Source organism: Brachyistius frenatus, unplaced genomic scaffold (assembly GCF_029030835.1).
Source record: "Brachyistius frenatus isolate BFR_SWC_R1_liver_20210118 unplaced genomic scaffold, ASM2903083v1 Contig_7, whole genome shotgun sequence".
NCBI classification, from domain to species: Eukaryota; Metazoa; Chordata; class Actinopteri; family Embiotocidae; genus Brachyistius; species Brachyistius frenatus.
The window spans coordinates 8,599,506-8,619,464 of record NW_027210606.1 but is presented as its reverse complement, the minus strand read 5'-3'; the positions used below and the strand labels follow the sequence as shown (position 1 = coordinate 8,619,464).

The 19,959-nt window shown below is 41.6% G+C and overlaps 1 protein-coding gene across 1 annotated transcript in view; it reads left to right on the top strand.

Annotated features, from left to right (window-relative positions):
* The window catches only part of cntln (centlein, centrosomal protein), an 82,837-nt gene that overhangs the window by 60,707 nt on the left and 2,171 nt on the right, over positions 1-19,959 (top strand). The window contains exons 21-25 of the mRNA XM_069689426.1: positions 704-830; positions 1,136-1,273; positions 1,676-1,861; positions 7,047-7,244; positions 12,240-12,314. Coding sequence (XP_069545527.1) covers positions 704-830; positions 1,136-1,273; positions 1,676-1,861; positions 7,047-7,244; positions 12,240-12,314 — 724 coding nt within the window. The remainder of the gene's footprint in view (positions 1-703; positions 831-1,135; positions 1,274-1,675; positions 1,862-7,046; positions 7,245-12,239; positions 12,315-19,959) is intronic.

Genomic DNA, 19,959 nt, shown 5'->3' with positions numbered 1-19,959 from the left:
CAAGACATGAACAGCTGACAATACAGAGGCATTGCCTCTCTTTAGGGGAGTATTGTCAGCACAGTACAGCGCACAAACAACATTTTCCAGAGCATATTCCCTTCATAATAAATCTTTCAAAAGGCAAGTCCCCATGCCGATGTGTTTTTATACGCCTGCTGTAATGCTGGGCTGAAAATAATAAACATTTAAATGCTTGATTATGAGCATATGCAAGTAGTGTCACTGCTGATTCGAAATGCCGTTTGTCAAAAAGGACTCCCCAGTTACACTTAGTGTGTCATTCCCTGCCAGAGTGCTTGTTCTAATATATGCCAGTTAGAATTATATATGCATCCTTATTTCACCCCCCTCCACTTACTCGAGCAGCATGCCAGTGTATTTAGTTGTCATAATGAGGTGTCATGCCTGATGTACTGCATGGGGACACTTTGCCTGCCAGCTTTGCGTGTGTGTTGGTGACTGTGTGTGTCTGCTATGTAGATGCTGTATGAAAACATGTGCATGTGCAAGTATATAAATATCTGTTTGCCTTCACACTCATTTATGCTTTATACCAAATTTGTGTGTGTGTGTGTGTGTGTGTGTGTGTGTGTGTGTGTGTGTGTGTGTGTGTGTGTGTGTGTGTGTGTGTGTGTGTGTGTGTGTGTGTGTGTGTGTGTGTGTGTGTGTGTGTGTGTGTGTGCTTGCTTGCTTGCTTTAGGGTGAGCCACACAGAGCGAGATGTGAACATGAAAAGGCAGTTGGTGGAGGACCTGAGGACAAGACTGAAGTTCTTGCAGGAGATGGAGAAAAGTTACCGGGGACAAGTGGAGGAGCTTGAGAAGAAGGTGCACACAAAACATCACTGCTGGTCATCTTTGTATCTAGTTAGTTTGAGGCCCATCAATAGAAAGACAGGGAAAATTAGTTATTGTGAACTCAGCATTTCTCATTGCCCAGACATTTTGTCTCCTGGAGGACTAATGCATTTTAATTACTGTTATGTTTACTTAAAAATAGATGTTCACCAAGCTTATTTGAATGAAACTTAAAATGAAAATATGATTTGAGTTTCTCCTCTGAAATAGAACTGTAGCGCGTAACCATTACTTCTTTTATCTCCCTAATAACTCTTCCCTCTCTTTTTGTACAGGTGAAGACTTTATCAGATGAGGCCAACAACAGGAAGGCCCTCATCGAATCTCTAAAGAGAAGGCTGAATGTGGCAACAACAGAGAAAAGCCAATACGAGACATCCTGTACGAAACTGAAAGAGGACCTGGAAAAAAAGGTTGGACAGACCTTTCAGACAGCACTCGTGTACAATTTTTGTCATTGTATCAGATCACATTTTAGCATTAAGTTTTTTTTTTTTTTTTAAGAGCCTTTGACTGCAACGGACAGAAAAAACAAACAAATCAAAGATGTAAAGATAGATAGTTTTCATTGGTGTTTGTAAGGCAATAACAGAAAGTTCTATGTATAGAGTTGTTGCTTTCAACTGATTGTTTCTGAATGTCCCCAGATCAGTAGGAGTCACCAAAGTCAGAGGTGTTGAAATCTGACACACAGCGGCTTTAAAGCAATTTCCCCAAATGGCTCACAAACCTACTGCATGTGGATTCGCCACTTTTTTACCGAAATAAAAGAATATTCTTTGCTGACCAGTTCTGCCTGCTTTTTTTCTTCACAGGACCAGCGCATGCATGCCCTAAAGGCTCGTGTGGGAGCCAGTGAGCAGGCTTTGGCTGCACTGGAACAGACAGCCACTGAGCAAATGGAGAGGTTGACCCAGCAGAGCTCCCAAGCATTGGAAAGGCTTCAGAGACAGCTTGGCCAGGCCTACTCCCAGCTTGAGCAGCTTCATTCTTTCATCAAGGTACTGCAGTAAAAGGGCAAGGGATTAAAGGCCATGAGTCCAGACTTTGTATCGTCAAATCACCAAACTCGTCGTAAACCAGTATGGTGTGGTGTTTCTTTGTGAATTGTAATAATATTGTGTGGAAAGGTTGGGTGTAGGGGTCTGGTGCAATGTTAATTGGACCAAAGATTAAATTGGGGGAGTTTGACATGCTGACCCCTGTAAATGAACACTGATGGAGGACAGAATGTCACCTCCCTCGTGGTGCTGTGCCGGCAATATAGTCTTTAGTAAGGATCACCCCCATGCACAGCACCTCCTCAACCATCTGAACTATCTTTTTCCAGAGTTGGCCAGGTGGTTGTGGAAATATTCAAATATTCACAAGCCCCCATTAGAGTACCAATTTCTTGTCATTTTCTCCAAAGAATTGTGGCACAGGCGGTGTGCCAAAAACAAGACTAGTAAGAGGCCGAAGGGGCCAAAGTGTGTGCTGAAGCCAGTGACTGATTTAATTCTTCCCTATCACAGAACTAGACATTTTACCCGCTCACTGAATTTGGCAAGCCAAGTAGTTTAAATGGCTACCCTGGCAACCTGTTGAATATGTAACAGACCTGGCTGGTTTCTAGCATCCATAGGCTAGCATCCAGCACGTGACAGCTAGCGACTAGCTAACCTTAGGGACGTTTAAATAGACCCTTTTTATAACATGTAGATGAGTTGTACAGAAACGCATTGCATTTGGGGAAGAAAAACATTGTAGACTTTATCTTGTCATTATGTCTCATGATTTCATAACCACAAAAAAAGAATCACATCAAGATGTGATTATAAGAAAATGGTTAAGGTAGTTATTAATCATCCCTCCTCTTGAGAGGATAGACGTTATGATTTACTGAGATAACGTGAGCTTAAAAATCAATATACCATACATGTGAGTATCATAACGATTCCCAAATCGTACGATAACGAATAACAGTATCTCTTTGATAAATACCACTGGATGTGCTGACAACGATTACAGAATTACAGAATTCCCAAGCAATTTCTGAGGCTTTTAAAGTCCCGCCCCAGATTGTGTGCTCCAAATTGAGCCTATTTTTTTTAATTTATTTTTTTAGCCTGAACTTATTTACTTTTTGGAAAATTAAGTACATATTAGCCTTTAAAAGTTAACAGTTGTTATTCTAATATTTACGAGATCAGAATCTCATCATTTGAAAATTATGTCATGAATATTATTTAAAAATATATATCCTATAGTTACAATATTTTGTACAATTGACTGATGGAGCAGGAATGCAAGAACTTCAACCCTTATTCATCTGGCAATATTTATTGATTGACATGTAATGCCCAGACACAAAACTTTCTGCACTTGGCCCATGATGCCTGCTCACCCGAGAACCATCCCTGGGACAAACGTTGGGCAGTGGAGACAGATCCTCATGATTTTCATTCAAAAGATCATTGTGCCTGCCACGGTGTTGCCCCAAGAACTCACTGATAGCAGACGGGTATCAAGAAGCCAGAGGGTCCAGCAAATTGTCTTGTTGAATGTCTTCTGGAATTTGGGTTGACAACTCAGTTCGTATTCCAAGGAGTGTGTAGAAAATCCATTTGATGATCACGTAAGGCACTCGTCTAACCGTCAGGGGCACTTGGTGTTTAACTCGAACCACCAACCGTGCGTTTAGTAGACAACCCGCCCTACCTCCTGAGTCGGAGCTATCCAAGGTGGAAAGTGATATCAGCGAATGAACCGCCGCCTGCAGCGACCACGGGCCGACCGACACCCCCCTCCCCATAAATGTCATAAGATGGATTGATGGAATAGTAGCAACTTGTGTATGTGTCATTATGCGTGTCCACTTTCTTCCAAAGTATAAGGAGGCAGGCCATCACTGTGAGAATACTGTGTGCCCACTGGGAAAGGGCACTATTGTCTATGTCGAGGGCCTAATCCATCTCCATGAGGTGTATTTGTGCGTCTCCGTCAATCTTTGTGTGTGTGTCTGCCAGAGACTGATAAAGACTATCCATCACCTCTGTTCAGCTGACACCTGTCTATCAAAGGAGGAAAGGGCTTGCCAGAGATAGATAATGGTGGCGGTATTTTTGCACACGCACATAAATCAAGTGGCAGATTATGGACACAGTTCAGTGGCAATTATCCACCGTTTTTGTTGTCACAAGCCAGAAATGTTAGAATTTCTTGAAACAGCGCTTGTTTTGTTATGGCTCAGTCAGATCTGAGAAAAATTGCAGATGGGTAGGATTTGTTTTTATGTGCTGCTTCTTTACCCGACCTCTGATTTCTTTAACACATCTAAACCGTTGCCCTTCCTTTTTTTTCTTTCTTGCAAATTTGTTGCCTACACACACACAGACACACACGCATGCACGCAAATCTACATGTAACCTAAAAATAGAAGCAGCATTACAGGCAAAAGCTCACGCGTATAGACATGCATTAAAATACAGTTCATATTTGTATTACTCTTTTTCTCCATTCCCATAACCCTAAGCTGTTGGGGCTATTGTGTTGTTGTTGAGGATTCACATCATTGTTTGTCTCCCCGTGGCTCTTGTGATCCCCTATAAGAACACCAAGCCCTTTGATTGGACTGCCTGACGTCCGGAGGAGATTTACTCTTGTCATGTATTGATCAGGACCGGAGGGCTGCTGTGTGTGTGTGTGTGTGTGTGTGTGTGTGTGTGTGTGTGTGTGTGTGTGTGTGTGTGTGTGTGTGTGTGTGTGTGTGTGTGTGTGTGTGTGTGTGTGTGTGTGTGTGTGTGTGTGTGTGTGTGTGTATAGATGTGTCTGTTTGTGTCTTTATGAGCTTGTTTTTTGTTCTTTGTGCCTGTATGTGCTGTGTATTTGTGTGGTGAGATTGTTGTTGTGTTTTTTTTTTTTTTATTGTGTGCCAGCAAACCCTTTTGGCCCCTGCACACGCCCCAGGCTGTAAGCTCTGCTCTTGAACTGCTAAACAGTGGCCCTGCATGTAGTGACTACTCCAAAATACACTGACACACACACACTGAGGAGATTGTTCTCTTGCAAAGAATATTTTGGCTTGTCATCCCTGCTTAAAAGCACCAAATTGTGCAGTTTGGGCAATACAATTTTTTCATAACAGGAAGTTACGTTTTTTTTTTTTTTTTTAATTACATGAAATTGCTGTAGGTGTCAGATAAGTGGGACACTACAACAATGATGTCGTAACATATTTACCTGGGATAGCTACATGTACCTTTCATATACCCCTGAAATGTGATTCCATAATTATCACATTTAAGTTTGAAGGGTGCTGTGTATGCCCGCTAAACAGCAGTTTTTGTCACAGTGCCTAATCCAACAAAATGAAAGCATTTTCTTCTCCTGCTCTGCTCTTTATTTTTATGAATAGCCTTTTGTGTCCTCATGTGTGTGAAGAGTATTTCAGAGGTAGCTAGTTATTAAAGAGGATATCTTTTAGCTGCTCATTTGATCCTCATCTCTATGCCCTAATCCTCGTCCTGTCTAAATTGGCCCTCTGGCTATAGTGTTTGTGCTACTAGCCAGACTAGGAGCTCTTACCAAACACACACACGCACGCACGCACGCACGCACACACACACACACACACACGCACACACACACAGAGAGAAACACACACACAGAGAAACACAGAAACACAAACACTATTTCCCCTGTAAGTATTTCAGTAGCCTGTTTGTGTAAATGCTTGCATTCACCCCTGCCACCTGTCTCTCCCAGAGCTTAAACTGAGTGATAAAGTCACCCCTTAATCACTTTCTGGATTATTCTACATACATTTTACATGAATGTAACCCTTGACTGGTGACAGTGAATGCTTATTAGGCTGTAAATAAAACAATAGGATCTCCAAATGTTAGTTAATGAGCTGTGTATTCCTTAAGGGTATGCTCTGCTCGTAGATCACTGAAATGAACTAAAGCGGCCTTGCTTTCTTTTTCGGAAAATGGATGACGTTTGTGGGTTTTGGTTGTCCTACTGAGTATGCACACCCACATGGAAGTAGAAGGCCACCAATATGAAAAAAGTTTAAATTTAATTGAAGTCATCTAGGAATGCATTCTTGTTTTACAGATGTCTCCTTTAAATGCCAGAGTGTCTGAGCTTTGCATGTATAAATTTAATGTTGCTAATAGAAAAGAAGCACATGCTGTCCACTGGATGCCTCCAACTACTCACTCAGCACTCTCTTATGGGAACCACTGCTGGTTAAACTGCACCTGGTACACCTACTAAGACTGAGGAATGGGGATGTTTGCCGCTATTCAACCTTGTTCATGTGTAATTACCCTTGTTACTTTAATGCCCTTGTGTGTTTTTTTAATGTTTGTACTTAATGGTTGTGTATATGTAAATGCACTGCCCTCCTTGTTTGCTTGCTTATATTGTCTACTGTCCAAGAACAAATTGTACTTTGTTTTTTTTTTATTTTGTTTTTGTGTGCTGAAAGTTCTCCTGTCTCTAGCTTTCCCTCATCTGACCATCTATTCCAAGGTCAGCTTTTCAGCAAGCTTACAAGGGAATGATACAGAAGATTATTGCCTCGATCAATAAGCTCAAAATGAAACAGAGGGGAGTTTACTTTATTGACTTTCTCGTGTACAGTGGCAGTTTTAACATTTAATTGTCTCTCTGTATTTAGAGCAAACTCCCATTTAGTGCCCGACAACTGTGCCATCCCAGGCCTTCCTCGTCTCGCTTGCCATTCACTCGGGCACCATTTGAAACGGCCCCTCATAGCTTAATTATTAACAGTGTTATGCTGCCCTGTTGTACTGTGAGACATTCAGAAAGCAAATAAATAAATGAATGGCTGTATTTTCAGTAGCTCTGTCTTTCCCTCTCTGATGCATGATTCTCTGTCTGTGGAGAATTTAGCAAAACTTGGGGTGCGTTTGATATCAAAGCTGTGTTCCCTCAGCTTTCAATCGACAGGGCAACAAACCCTCAGGTCTACATTCCTACAGGGGAGCATGAGGCGAAACCGAGAGAATCTTAGTGTGTCAAACTCAATATTCCTCCATAATGTACTAGGCCTCTCTGGCGCATGCTTGATCAATTTCATTTATTCATCTGCCAGGCAGAGATATCCCTCTTGTTTTTCTATATCCATTTCATCATCCTCTTCTTTTTTTTATTCTTTTCCTCCTCCCCCTTTAGGCCCTGGCCAGTGAAATACTTTTAGACGTTCAAGAGGTCAAGCAGCAGTTGATGAAGAGGAGGAGGTTGAGACAGGTCAACTCTGTGGCAGCAAAAGGCGGCCTCTCAGCCAAATCTATGATCAAAGCCAAGTCCATTGCTGCCTCCATCCTCAATATGTCAGAGAATGATCTCGCAGACATAATGGAAACTGATCAGGTAAGCTCAAGGGACAGTAGTTCCGCATTGCTTACAAACGCTAACTTGAGGATCTATATCAAGTTTACATTGTGCCAAGAGCACTTAAACATACCTACAATAGATTTTCTGTACTATAAAATTTTAAAACATCCTAAAAGTTTTTGGTTTCTGATTACACCTAGGATTGGAAAAGACATTATATCAGCAATATCGACTTGTGGCTTTGAGTGGCTTCTTTGTCAATTAAAACTAAATCGGTAGCAAGATGCTACTTTGCCCTGTCCTCTGGGAACAGATACTGTAGATTAGCATTGGTGTAACAGGGAGTAAATAAAGAGAAGGGTTTCATTTCACCAGTATCTAACTGTATTTAGCCCGGCTGGAAATCTCTGCTTTTGTCTGACCTTCTCTTATTGATGGGTAGATAGATGCGGGCAAGTAAGCAAGGCTGACCACCAACTTTTGTAAAGGTGAACCACACACAAAGGCATGTTACTGATAAGTTAGGAAGCTGCAGTGCAACAGAGGAGGATGTGGCTCCATGTTTAAAGCCAGTGTTCTGGATCTAGACAAGATCAAAAACCTGTCAACATCGGCAATACCCGTCAACTTGATATAAGATTTAATGTGGCACAAGTTGAGCGAGTACAACTTTTTTCTTTCAGGTGAAAGAAGTCATTGAACTGAAAATCCTTGCTATTGACTTGACCACTTGCTAAAGTCCAAATTTCACACTCTTTTTTCCAACTTGGTGGGCCCATGCCATAGATCAAACCCAGCCGTGTCATCAATTAGCAACTCCATGTTACAATCAGCCTCGCATCCCTGGGGACTTCCTCCCATCTATCACAAGATGAGAGAGGGCGCACCAGGCACTTACTCACACTTGAAACCAATTTTAGCCCTTTGTAGCGCAGCTCCACCCAGGAGATGACAGGAAACCGTTTCTCACTTGACAAAAAGTCTCTCTCATCAGAGCGGAAATCTCTGTGGGTAAAATCACTCTCGTCTCCTCACCGCTTATTTCTTCCTTTGCATTAATGTTAGTTAATGCTGGGCTACTTGGTGCTTTAACATGGGTGCGTTTATCGGTTGTGTCTGTTCTCATCAAAGAAAGTTGAAGGTTAAAACTTGTATTTTAAGGTTGATATAAGGTGTGGCAGTTCCAGTAAGGTTTGGGGTTAATAGTTCAGATGATAGTTAAAGGTAGGGCAAGAGGATAATCTGTCTGTCTGTCTGTCTGTCTGTCTGTCTGTCTCAAGAGACAAAACAAAATCACATTATGCACTCATTGAAATTCTCACTGGACATTTTAACAAACTGCAATGGTAATCTGCCTATAAATAAATGTCAGCTTGGAATAAGATGTAACTCAACATTAAGACAAACAGTCGCAAATTCTTTAGTTGTAAAGATAAGGTTAAACTGTTTAATCATGAAAAAGTGCCTTTATGTTATACAGTTATCTGCACTCTGAACTCAGTCCTATATGTGACATAGCAATGAAAATTATGTGGAATTTTGTCAGAACTTAAATGTATTTCAGAAATGTGACCTCTTCACTCAAAAGAATATACGGAGGAGCTTCTGCACTTTCTCTGTGCGTTTTTCATTAGACTTCAGGACATGACACAAGGTTATCAGGATGTCCCAGCAGTCTTCAACAAGTCCAAGTGTATTCATTTATTCACTTGGTTGTGTGTTACCAGTGGGCTGAATGAAAGTTCAGGGCTGAGTGGGATTTCTTTTACTTTTCAGTTTTACTATTAAATGAGAATACTGCATTGCCAACATAGTTACATTTCTTTAGTTTGGCAGATGCCTCTACTTGATCATTTTTGCACAAGTTTTCAACATTGTAGGGCACTGGTACTTTGAAATCAATGCATTTTTAAATTTCATGCTTATCAAAATTTCAAATGAATTATTCCTGGTTGTGGTTATATTTTAGGAGAATTTTGGGAATAGATGACCTTCATGTAATGACCACCACCTTTTTCAAAGGCTACATATTTTATTTCCTTCAGGCATTAGTCTTAGTTTGTTCCTGTAAAAAAAAAAAAAAAAAAAAAAATCTGTTTTACTGAACAGAAATGTGGTTGTGACACAGCTGTTTTAAAAACATATTTATTTATATACAAAGCTTTTAAAAATCATACAAACACTTAGAGCTGCTCCACTACTAGAAGTTTAACTCAATACTTGAAATTCAACGCCCGGGGAATTACGTCGGTGTTATTCTATTATTGTAAAATGCTTTGTTATTCTGTAGTAAATTGCAATTCCTAGACTATATCAACACTTACACATTTTCATTTTAAAACGCAAAGCTTTTGTCCTTGTACGCGAGGGTAGATCTCAGCGTCAGTGAGCCAATATGACATTTACTATAGTGAAGCTATACATAGGTGGCCAGCCAACATCGACAAAATCACTAGGTTTTAACTTTGGTAAGTAAATCTTAAACTTTATTTCACTCAAATCCAAATAACTTTCAGCCACATACTTATCTTGAGGTTTCTCGGTGCACAGCCAGCCAGAAAGCATCTACCAATAGCATACAGGGAATCGCTGTAAATTTGAGCTCTTAACAATTGTCTGCATATGAGGCATTTAGGGGACATTTGTTGGGGGTGGAGTAACATTTATAACAACTATTTGTAACAACTATGGCTATGTACCGTAATGCGTTATGTAATTTTATTTTTCTCGAACTGGATTTTATAAAATGGGCATAAAAAAATATATATATAAAAGTATATTTAAAAAAAAAAAAAATAGAAATTGTGTCGGTGTTCCATCTTTTTACAGACATGTTGCTGGCATCAAATTCAAAATAAGCGTATTTTTCATAAAACAGTCGGATTTCTACGTTTCAACATTTGATATGTTGTCTTTGGTCTATTTTCAATCAAATATGGGTTAATGGGATTTGCAAATCATTGCATTCTGTTTTTATTTACAATTTACACAGCGTCCCAGCTTTTTGGAAATGAGGTTGCATTTGTTTACATAAATATTATATATAAGATAAGTATATACATTTTATGTATAAATATTTAAAAAAAAGTATAAGTAGATAAAAAAAGTCAAAAAGTATTGTTCAGGAACTGATATTGAAGTAAAGGTACTGGTATTGAATATGTTTTAACAATAACCATGTCTATCTACTATACACAATTACATATACTGTACACAAAATATCAATAGTATGTATGTACATACAAAGAAGGTTTATAAATGCGCTTAAACATACCCTCTCCACCTGAATCGTGCTGCACATTGTTATTTGTCTCCATCCTTTCCGCAGTGTATCACGGAGCACCAGAAAGGTCCAAACACCTCCAGGCTCCCTGGGTAACTTGTTGTTGAGTTAATGATCTAGTTGTAATAAGTCTATAATTGCCAGACCTGTTTGTTTTCTAGCTAATATTAGATGCAGGGTCAGTGCTTTGTTATATATCTACGAAGGTTCGACGAGCACCCTCACTCTTACACACATGTAGTCTTTCATATTCACCCATGCTGTGAGAGGTTTGACGGCAGCAGTCACAAAAAGGCCTCTCTGTCTCAGTTCCCTTTTCCCTCTCATTAATATAACCACACACTTGCTCCGACCTTGCTCTCCACGTAGTTCTCAGTTACTCAAGCATCATTCACTAATTAGGCAACCTTCCACTAGTGCTATCACCAAAGCTGAAACTGTATATAGAGGCTATAAGACAGCTGGGAAACAACAAGCAGAGACACGTACTTAATCCAAATGTCGGCTCTCCAGACCCATGAGTTGGACCCCTGCCATACTGTGACATGTCTGAAGCACTCAGGTCAAGGTTGCACGGGTGCTGGGATCAAATGTGCATTGAGATGGGACTTTTTTTTTTTTAATGCAACAACGTTTCAGCCCTCTCACTAAGAAAATTGAAGGCAAACTACTTAGTTAAACTACCAAAATGAAAAAGTCATGATTTTTGTAGTTAGATCATTAAAAGCAATACCAACAAATATAATACGAAAACAGTCTGTACAAATCTGAATTTTATTGCCATTTGGCTGCTGTATGATAAATGATATGCACAGTAACAGCACATGATTTTTATTAGTTAACTATTAACATTGCGAAGATTCTCAAAAATGCAGATGGTCATATTTTTTCTCGGTAGCATGACAGCTAGCACTTCTGTCTGACTCACATTATCACTGCCCTGAATAGTGTTTAATCTGCAGGGTGCACTGTTATGAAATCAGCCCCTGAAGCAGATTCTATGAAAGTTGATGAGAAGCCTCTTTGCAGATTTTTGTCATTGGACAGCCAATCCAGACTTCACAGGTGTGTTCTCATCAGGTCCACCATTCTGTAAGTGCAGGGACATTTGAATTCAAACACACACACACACACACACACACACACACACACACACACACACACACACACACACACACACACACACACACACACACACACACACACACACACACACACACACACACCTTTCCCCTCATGCCCTACGGTGTCCCTGTGAGACGGTACAAGGCTCGTCACATCATTTCCAGTGGCAACACCTGGGGTTTAAAATGAATAGGGAGCACATTAGTGCTGAGGTGTACATGGGCACACAGTCGCTCTTCACCCTGTTCATTAGCTTTAATAAGGCAACCACTCTGTTAGGTCTTTATACATGAGTAGTATGCAAAGGTATACTGGCGCACCTTGCCACTGAGTCTCCAGAGAGTTTCTTCAAGGTCCTGATTGGTGTGATACTACATTTCTGCCCTTCAGCAGCAAACTCGACAAGTCCAATGTTAAAATGCTGTGGCATGTTCTCTCTAGAAATATCATACCTTGATACTGACTGACTCAGCATTTTTCCATAATTCATCCACACACAAAATGCTAATATTCCTACGATTTGAAGTAGGTACTCTCTCTACAAATCATAATCATTCTCCATCCCTGTGTATTTTTTAGTATCCTATACATACATTGATATATATTTACTGTTGTGTTTGCAGGGGACTTCAGTCTGCTCAGAGAGTCCCAGAGACCAGGAGTGGCTGGACCACCTCAACCACATCCTTCAACAGAAGGTCAGGCTCACCCACCTGCAGTACAGATCACATGTTACTCATTCCCATTGAGAGAGAGCCAAGAGGTACTTTCTCAAATCAAATAAAAGTGTATAAATAACATACACTTGATTTGTTTTACCAAAGATTTTAATTACCTTTGAAAAATCAAGTCATTCTTAAAAGTGTTCAAAAAACATTCACTTGTTTTATTTTACCTAAGATTTTAATTACCCATGCAATTTGCTTTATATACCGTAAGTAAAAAGCGTAATTGGTTGTCACTGCATTAATAGAACTGGTCATTAGGGGGTCTCCTCCCTCCTCAGTGCCACAGAGAAAGCAGACATGGCAGAAATGCTAATTGCTATTCCGGTCTAATAAAAGTGACAACACTGCTTGAATTTTTTTTTTTTATCACATAGAAAATTATAGACTTTTCCAAAAGGAGCTAAATTGTTCTTTAACTGCACGTTATTTTGTTGAAAGATTTTTGATTTTAAGCTGTGTACCAATTTGTTCAAAGAACTTATTATTTTGTGATATATTTCATTTTTTCCTACTTTGAGTATTTTCCATTTTAATAGCGATTTATCAAGGTGCAAGTCCACCTGTCTCTTAGAGAGCATGGGAGAAGACAATCTGATTGCTTAATTTCAGGTGATGCCCAAAGCACACCATTAGGAGACTAAGTACACTCCCTTTGAACCATGCACCTTACTTTATACTGGTAAATTATACGAGTATGAGTGGATTCAATAATTCACTAAATGCACTTGCACCATGCGCTACAGACAGTGTGCTGAGATTGTTAAACAACAGCCCAAAGTGTTTGCATTTCCATAATTGTTAGCCTAATGTGGCAGACATACTGCTTTGTCAGTCCTCAGAACGGGAAAAATGTTGGCACCAGTTTTACCCAAATACTGTAAATTGAGGATGAATTTTAGTTCCCAATCCAATGATCCTGCTCCTGGCTCAAAGAAGAAGAAAAAAAAATAATGATGTAAAAGATAAAACAAAGAAAAGCATACTACATCCTCACTGTGTGTTGGAGTCTTTGTGTGCACACAGCCACTCATCTGTGAGTGCTCTACTGGAGCTTTGCTCGAGTGCTGTCAACGTCTGCTCACTGTGATATGTGTATGATGATTGAGAGTGTCGAGTATGTGTGTGTGTCTTGTCTGTGTTCTTGTCAGCTGCTGCCGCAGGCACTCATGCGTCGCCTCCGCACCACGACACACACCAGACACTGTTCTCTTGTTCCCCAGATCTTCTTCTGACCTTTCCACCTTCCTCTCCCCCTCCCACACTAACACATGCACACGCACATGCACAACACTCTACTGAATCCATGTTTTTCCCTTCTAGCTGGACAGCTCTCAGTCCCCCCTCTGTCTCTCTCTGCCATCCTCCACTGTCCCCTCTCTCTCTCTCTCTCTCTCTCTCTCTCTCTCTCTTTCTTTCTTTCTTTCTTTCTTTCTTTCTTTCTTTCTCTCTCTCTCTCTCTCTCTCTCTCTCTCTCTCTCTCTCTCTCTCTCTTTCCTTCCCTCCCGCTCTCTCTCTGGCTCAGACCCCGAGGCAGCTTGTTAGTGGGGAACTAAATATTGATTTGGCGGGCCTGTCGATGCCGGGAGAATGAGCTAGTGTCCACCAGAGACCTCGGCACCGGCAGCCTGCTATCGACGTTTTCCGTGGGCAGAACGGGTGGTGGTGGTGGAGGGGGTGGGGGGAGGGGGGGCTGGAGCTGGTGTGCAGAGTGGAGGAGGAGAAGAGCAGAGTATGACAAGGCTGAGACTCGCCCCCAGGTCCCTGTGGGGACCGCTGGGACCACCGCAGTCATCCCCCTTCACTGAAACAGACTTTTTCTATCCCCTTTCAAGTCCATCTTGTTCTGTTTTTTGTTGATTTATTTATTTATATGTTTTTTCCTCTCTTCTCTATCTTGCAGTTTCCTTTCAGTGTCTGGTTTTTAAAAGCAGATTTTCATATCAAGTGGACACCAAGCTTTTCTGTTCTGTCTTTTTTCTGGGGGTTGGGGGGCAATCTTGCATACCAAGATATCATAAGAAAAGATGCTTTTAGTGCCTGTTAGTTGGTTAATTAAGTAGATCTCCTAATTTTCAGTTTTTAAGGCAGCTCAGATAATGTGCTTACACAATGCACAGGCTGATGCTGAGAACCTTAGTGAGCACATACACTTCGAGATCTCTCTTACTGTACCCTCTTGGTTTCTCGACTCTGTCATAGTTTATGAAAGGCTCACCAAGCAGAACATCTGTGAAGTGGAATAGCCTGGCCTGTCACCCTGCCTGTGACACTAATAACACACTCCCCTAATAGTGATATGATCTCACCCGGAGCTGCACTTCTTCGGATAAAAAGACACAGAGACTGAAATAGACCCAGTGAAAGGAAAGATGAGAGAGATCCATGTCCTTAACTGGCTGGCTGTCACTGAAAGAGGATGAGGATTTGTCCATCTTTATGTCTGGGTATGTGTACATATTCGTGTGTGCATGTGCACACTCACGACAGCCTCATCTTGTCACTGTCAGTGCCTAATAGAGCTGCCAGTGGGACAGCACTTTATTATCTCAGTGGCCCTGTCAATAGCAAAGCCATCACTCACTCTGCGTGTCTGTGTGTATGTGCGTTTGCGGATGTGAAAGAGCTCAAGAGAAGTATCTATGTGTGTATCTGTGTCTCGGTGTGTGGGCCATTGTTCGCAATCACTGTCATACGATGCCACATGTCAACATAACAAGAAAGAGAGACATCCGCAACACGCAAGCAAACTGTGTTTCAGACACAGAGGTGTGTGTGTGTGTGTGTGTGTGTGTGTGTGTGTGTGTGTGTGTGTGTGTGTGTGTGTGTGTGTGTGTGTGTGTGTGTGTGTGTGTGCGTGCTCCGTTAGCGCTCCCTTCACGCCAAAGAAGTGCCATAGATTTCTGAAGCCCCCTCACCGCTGCCCCACATGTCCACTCAAAACGAAATGAAACATTGCATTCATTTCCTCATCTCTCACCTCCACCGGTGAGTTAATGAAATCAAACCCTATGCCTCTCAGTAGAGAGCCACCATAGGCAGCGCTACATAGCCAGGATCAAGGGACGATGCTATCTAATAATCATGAGCAGGCCAGGGGGTGCACTGTATGGCTCCACCGCAACCTACCATGAATACGGCCAGCAGTGAAGATGGAGTGTCCATGTGGGCAATGGGGTCCAGGCACCAGCCCGGGGAAGCATTGATTTAATTGCCTTTGGTTTATTTGTGGAGTCCTAATTATTGACTGGAGGTAGAATTTAATGGGCCAAGTCTTTATGAAGACAGGGAAATGACTGGCTTCTGCTGCTGGCCAATAATGAACAGGAGGAGTATGTACATGCAAGCGTGTGCACATGCACGCAAACACACACGTTCCCTCCAGATCATTTTTCAGACTCATTTTGTACACATACACACCTATCTCAGGCCTCATGACAGCATAATAACATTTAAAAAGTCATTGACTCTGTTGATTTCTTTATGAGAGGACAGTGGTTTGGTTTACTGGTATGGGGTGGCGCTGAGGGCCTGCTAATATTTACCTCACAATCACACCCGGGGGAGACGTACAAGCATCACTTCTTATCAGCCTCCAAGCTATAACAAGCGGGTGAACATTACATTAAGACAGTGGTAGAGACAGGCCAGACCAATCTGGACTGGACTTGTTATAAAACATCAAAGGCGTTTATGGATGGTCTCCAGGGCTGAAATAATCCTGTAATTTTAAACCCTCATCAAACTTTGCTGTACAATGCTACACTGCTACAATGGTAAATGGTGTAAAGTAGCAGGCTTTGTTTGTGTCACTTCTTGTCACTGTTTCATGGTACTTCCATGAAACATTGTATCATTAGCTCTTAGTTTTAAACATATCAATGGCTCCATCGCCGCTCAATGCTAATGCATTGAGAAACTTTTCCATTGTTGTCGGTGCTGTGGGGGTGAGGGGTAGTGCGTTGCGTTGTGTGGCTCATTATGCCTCTATAATGACAAGGAACAGCTTTGAGTCCCACTCTTCTCTCTGAAGGAAAGTGACTCTAATTAAGCCTCATTTAATGATTGCACTAATTAAATCAGCCACTCTTTTTTTTCTCCACAGTAAACGTGTTTGTATGTGCGTGTAGGGGACTTGAGCCGAGCCTTTGTACTGTAAATATGTCACTGGAACAGTGGTGGGGATTCCCAAGAGAAGACCACTGTTAGAGTTGTTGTTAATATCAGCGTGCACCGTGACTTCTTATATATAATATTCAGCTTGCTTTTCCAATAAATAGAAACTGCAGATGCAACTTGTTGGTGGTGCTCTTTAGCCATTTCAGGGTTGAGGGGAATCACAGGCGAGCTCCAGTATTTCACATAGCAGATTTCAGGAGGTTTCATTGGTTGTGGTTGACAAGACAGGTGAACAGTCTTTGTATTATTCTTGAGGTATGTTTCTATTTTGGAGCTTAAGTTTACCGCCAGTCTGATTGCACCCAAGGGTTGTACTCTGGAACGCAGTGGACTCTTTGAGTTAACACAGAAAGAGAATTAATGATAAAAGTGGACATTTCCTAACTGAATATATGGCTAGATGCGTTGAATTCCCTTATGCCACTGAACAAACATTGAAAGGCAATAAATCTTAGCACTTTTTTTTGTCTAGGATGTGACGGTTTGCTGCCAGCGCAGCCACTCTTGGTGACTCTAACTGCCTTCCACTACATTACCTCGGCCAATGAGCCATACCATTAAGTTGTTATGCTCTTGATTGCTGAATTCTACCTAAAGGTTGCATCTCTTTTGTATGGATATCACCTTTCTATATTTATACCCCAATCATGCCTGAATCACCTCATTTTCACACCTAATGAGTAGGAACCTGAAACAAAGACCCGGTGCTTTCCTGTGTTTAATCTAGGGTGTATTTAGGTCAGATCCCTAACAAATGCATGTTGCGCACTGAAATGATGTTTCCAAACAACGTATCAAGAAAAGGAGAGATTTTTAATTACAGTATTTGTGGCCCCAAGTGTCCAATTCCCTTTCATATCAGTCTCTAGTGGCCTAAAGGGGAGAAAAGAGAGGGATCTGCTGTGCTGCAGGCGTAGGTAATTACGAAGAAGAGCAAGAGAATAGGCTTGTCGGTGCTTTAGTGATTTTCTTACCTGAGCCCCTCTTTGCAAATGTGACATATTCATTATTGGAGATAATCAAATGCAAGACTTTTTAGTGTGGTGCCTTTGTGCTTTTTTTTTTAATCTATTTATCATGTTGTTGTTGTTGTTATTCCCCCGTTTGATAAATTTGATTTTCAAACAAAAGTGAGAGGATCAAAGATCAAAGAGCTGTTTTTCCCCTCTGTGATAAAACTACTGTAACTACCTCTCCCTCACCTTGACTAGTGGCCTAGATTGGAGATGACTCACTAGCCAGGGACAAAGATTTGTAACGGGTATCCTTTACCACGCTGAAAACAATCGCAATCAATTCTGACATTTTATTTTCCTCGTGTAGCACATCCTGGTTTATTACTGTTTAAAGACACAAACTATAAAAGTCAATGATGTTACAGGTATACAGGTACGCACTCCCATAATACTTTTGATGGACCAAAGTGTTGTTTTTATAGCAGAGTACTGCAGTTAATCAGCAACATCTACCTAATTATACATGTATATTACAGTTATATTGTGGTAACTAGAAACAGAAAAGAAACTTGCTGAGTGCATGCAGATGCCCCATCTTATATCTCTTTTAGCCTCTGCGACTTCCCCTCCCTCCTCACTCTTTCTCATTTAGATATCCAGCAGCCTGACACAATCTCTACAACTACTCACAAATTGGGCCCTCGGAAATAATTGTGCTAACCCGTTCCGAGGGAGAAGACAAAAGAGCCGGAATGATCGATCTTTTATGAAAAAGAAGTTCTTGTGTGTAATGCCACTACCAGACAATGGTCACTGGAGTGCTGTAACTTTGAGCTGCTCCTTGCCTTGAGGGGTGCCCCGGGCTATAGAATAGCAATGTCATTTAATTGGCTCATAAAAACACCTTTTGCTTGCAGCCCCTGTCGTTGCCTTCACACACACACACACATAGATGCACACACTCTTGTCAGTGTCAGTGGCTTTACACGTCAGTTCACTTCTGAAACATGTTCATGGAATCATACCTAGACAAAAGGTCTGCTCTGCAGGGCCTGTTGAATAGTAATGGTTGGGAGTTAGCATTGTTTAATGCTACAGTAGCTATTTTAGTGTTGCCAAAGGGGACAGGGCCTCTTGCAAAACAGCGGTTGTGTTGCTTAGCGCTAGTGTTGGTGCGAGCTGGCTCTGCCAAAGGGGACAGGGGCCCAGCTAAATCAACTGTAGCATAACATTAGTGCCAGTTCTTAACACTACCTTAAGCAGCCCAGGGGATCCAGTAGAGCAGCTGCATAACGGCTTACCTCCAACCATCCTGCGGGGTATCAGTCCCCAGCCAATGTGGCAGTTAGATGAAAGGGAATGATAGTCCTGCTTGTCCCGTTTGTGAGCGTAAGCGTGTGCATGGCTGCTTGTGTTTCCCTGTGCCAGAATCTGTTGATGTAAGAAACAGGATCACAGGGAGGTGAATCAGAAAAAGAGGCATTTCATCAATTGTAATGGAATATTTGTCAACCAAGAGATCAAAAACTTGGTGACATACAGTATATCAACTCTAAATAATCTTTAGGAAGATGTCGATGCTGTCGTGTGGTTACTCGTACATTTATAGAATTAATATAGACAGGTGCACCTGTGTTTTAGTTGACTGGCTCTGAGCACTGTGTTGAGATACCAAGAACCGCAACATCCACTGGTTCGGGTTCGAATAAGGATCTTTGTTGCATTTCTTCTGCTTATTGTCCCTCCGCTGTCTGTGACTTAGACTTCACATAAAAATACGTAAAAAATGAAGGAATGAAAAGTAGATTGAATTTGTTTCATAGTTTTAACATCTGTTTTAGGCTTAAATCTCACTCATGTTTGGTTTATCTAGATCATGTTTACCTGTTAGAGTTGTTTACCCATATTCCCATATCGGGACTTTTAATGATCCAGTCTCCCACTTTTCTGTCCCCATAGAGCCCTGTGTTGTGGCTGTGTCTCTATTTTAGTGGGTTTGTTTGCATAGTTAGTGGCTCTAAGTGCAATTAGCTGATTAGAAAATGTGTGTGTGCCTGTGTGAGTGTGTGCGGGAGACGGGGAGAGTGAGTTCTCCCTGGAGGGCAGAGGCAGAGGGAGATGTCTCAGCAGTTACTTCAGTGTAGTGGTTCTCTGAGGAGTAGCGCCGTGTTTGATGCATCCAGTGCTGCTGGAACTGACTCCCCACTGCACACATGCACGAGTGCACACTCACAGACACACACACGTTAACACGTACTTCCTGGCACACACGGCCTTGTGTTCCCTGCTCCTGTTACCTTTAATGAAGAAGAGAAGGTGTCAAGGGGCAGGAGGACTGTGTGTGTGTGTGTGTGTGTGTGTGTGTGTGTGTGTGTGTGTGTGTGTGTGCGTGTGTGCGTGCGTGTGCGTGCGTGCGTGTGCGTGCGCGCGTGAGTGACTTTCTGAGGTTCTCACTCCAGGCTTATTGGAAATTGATAAATGAT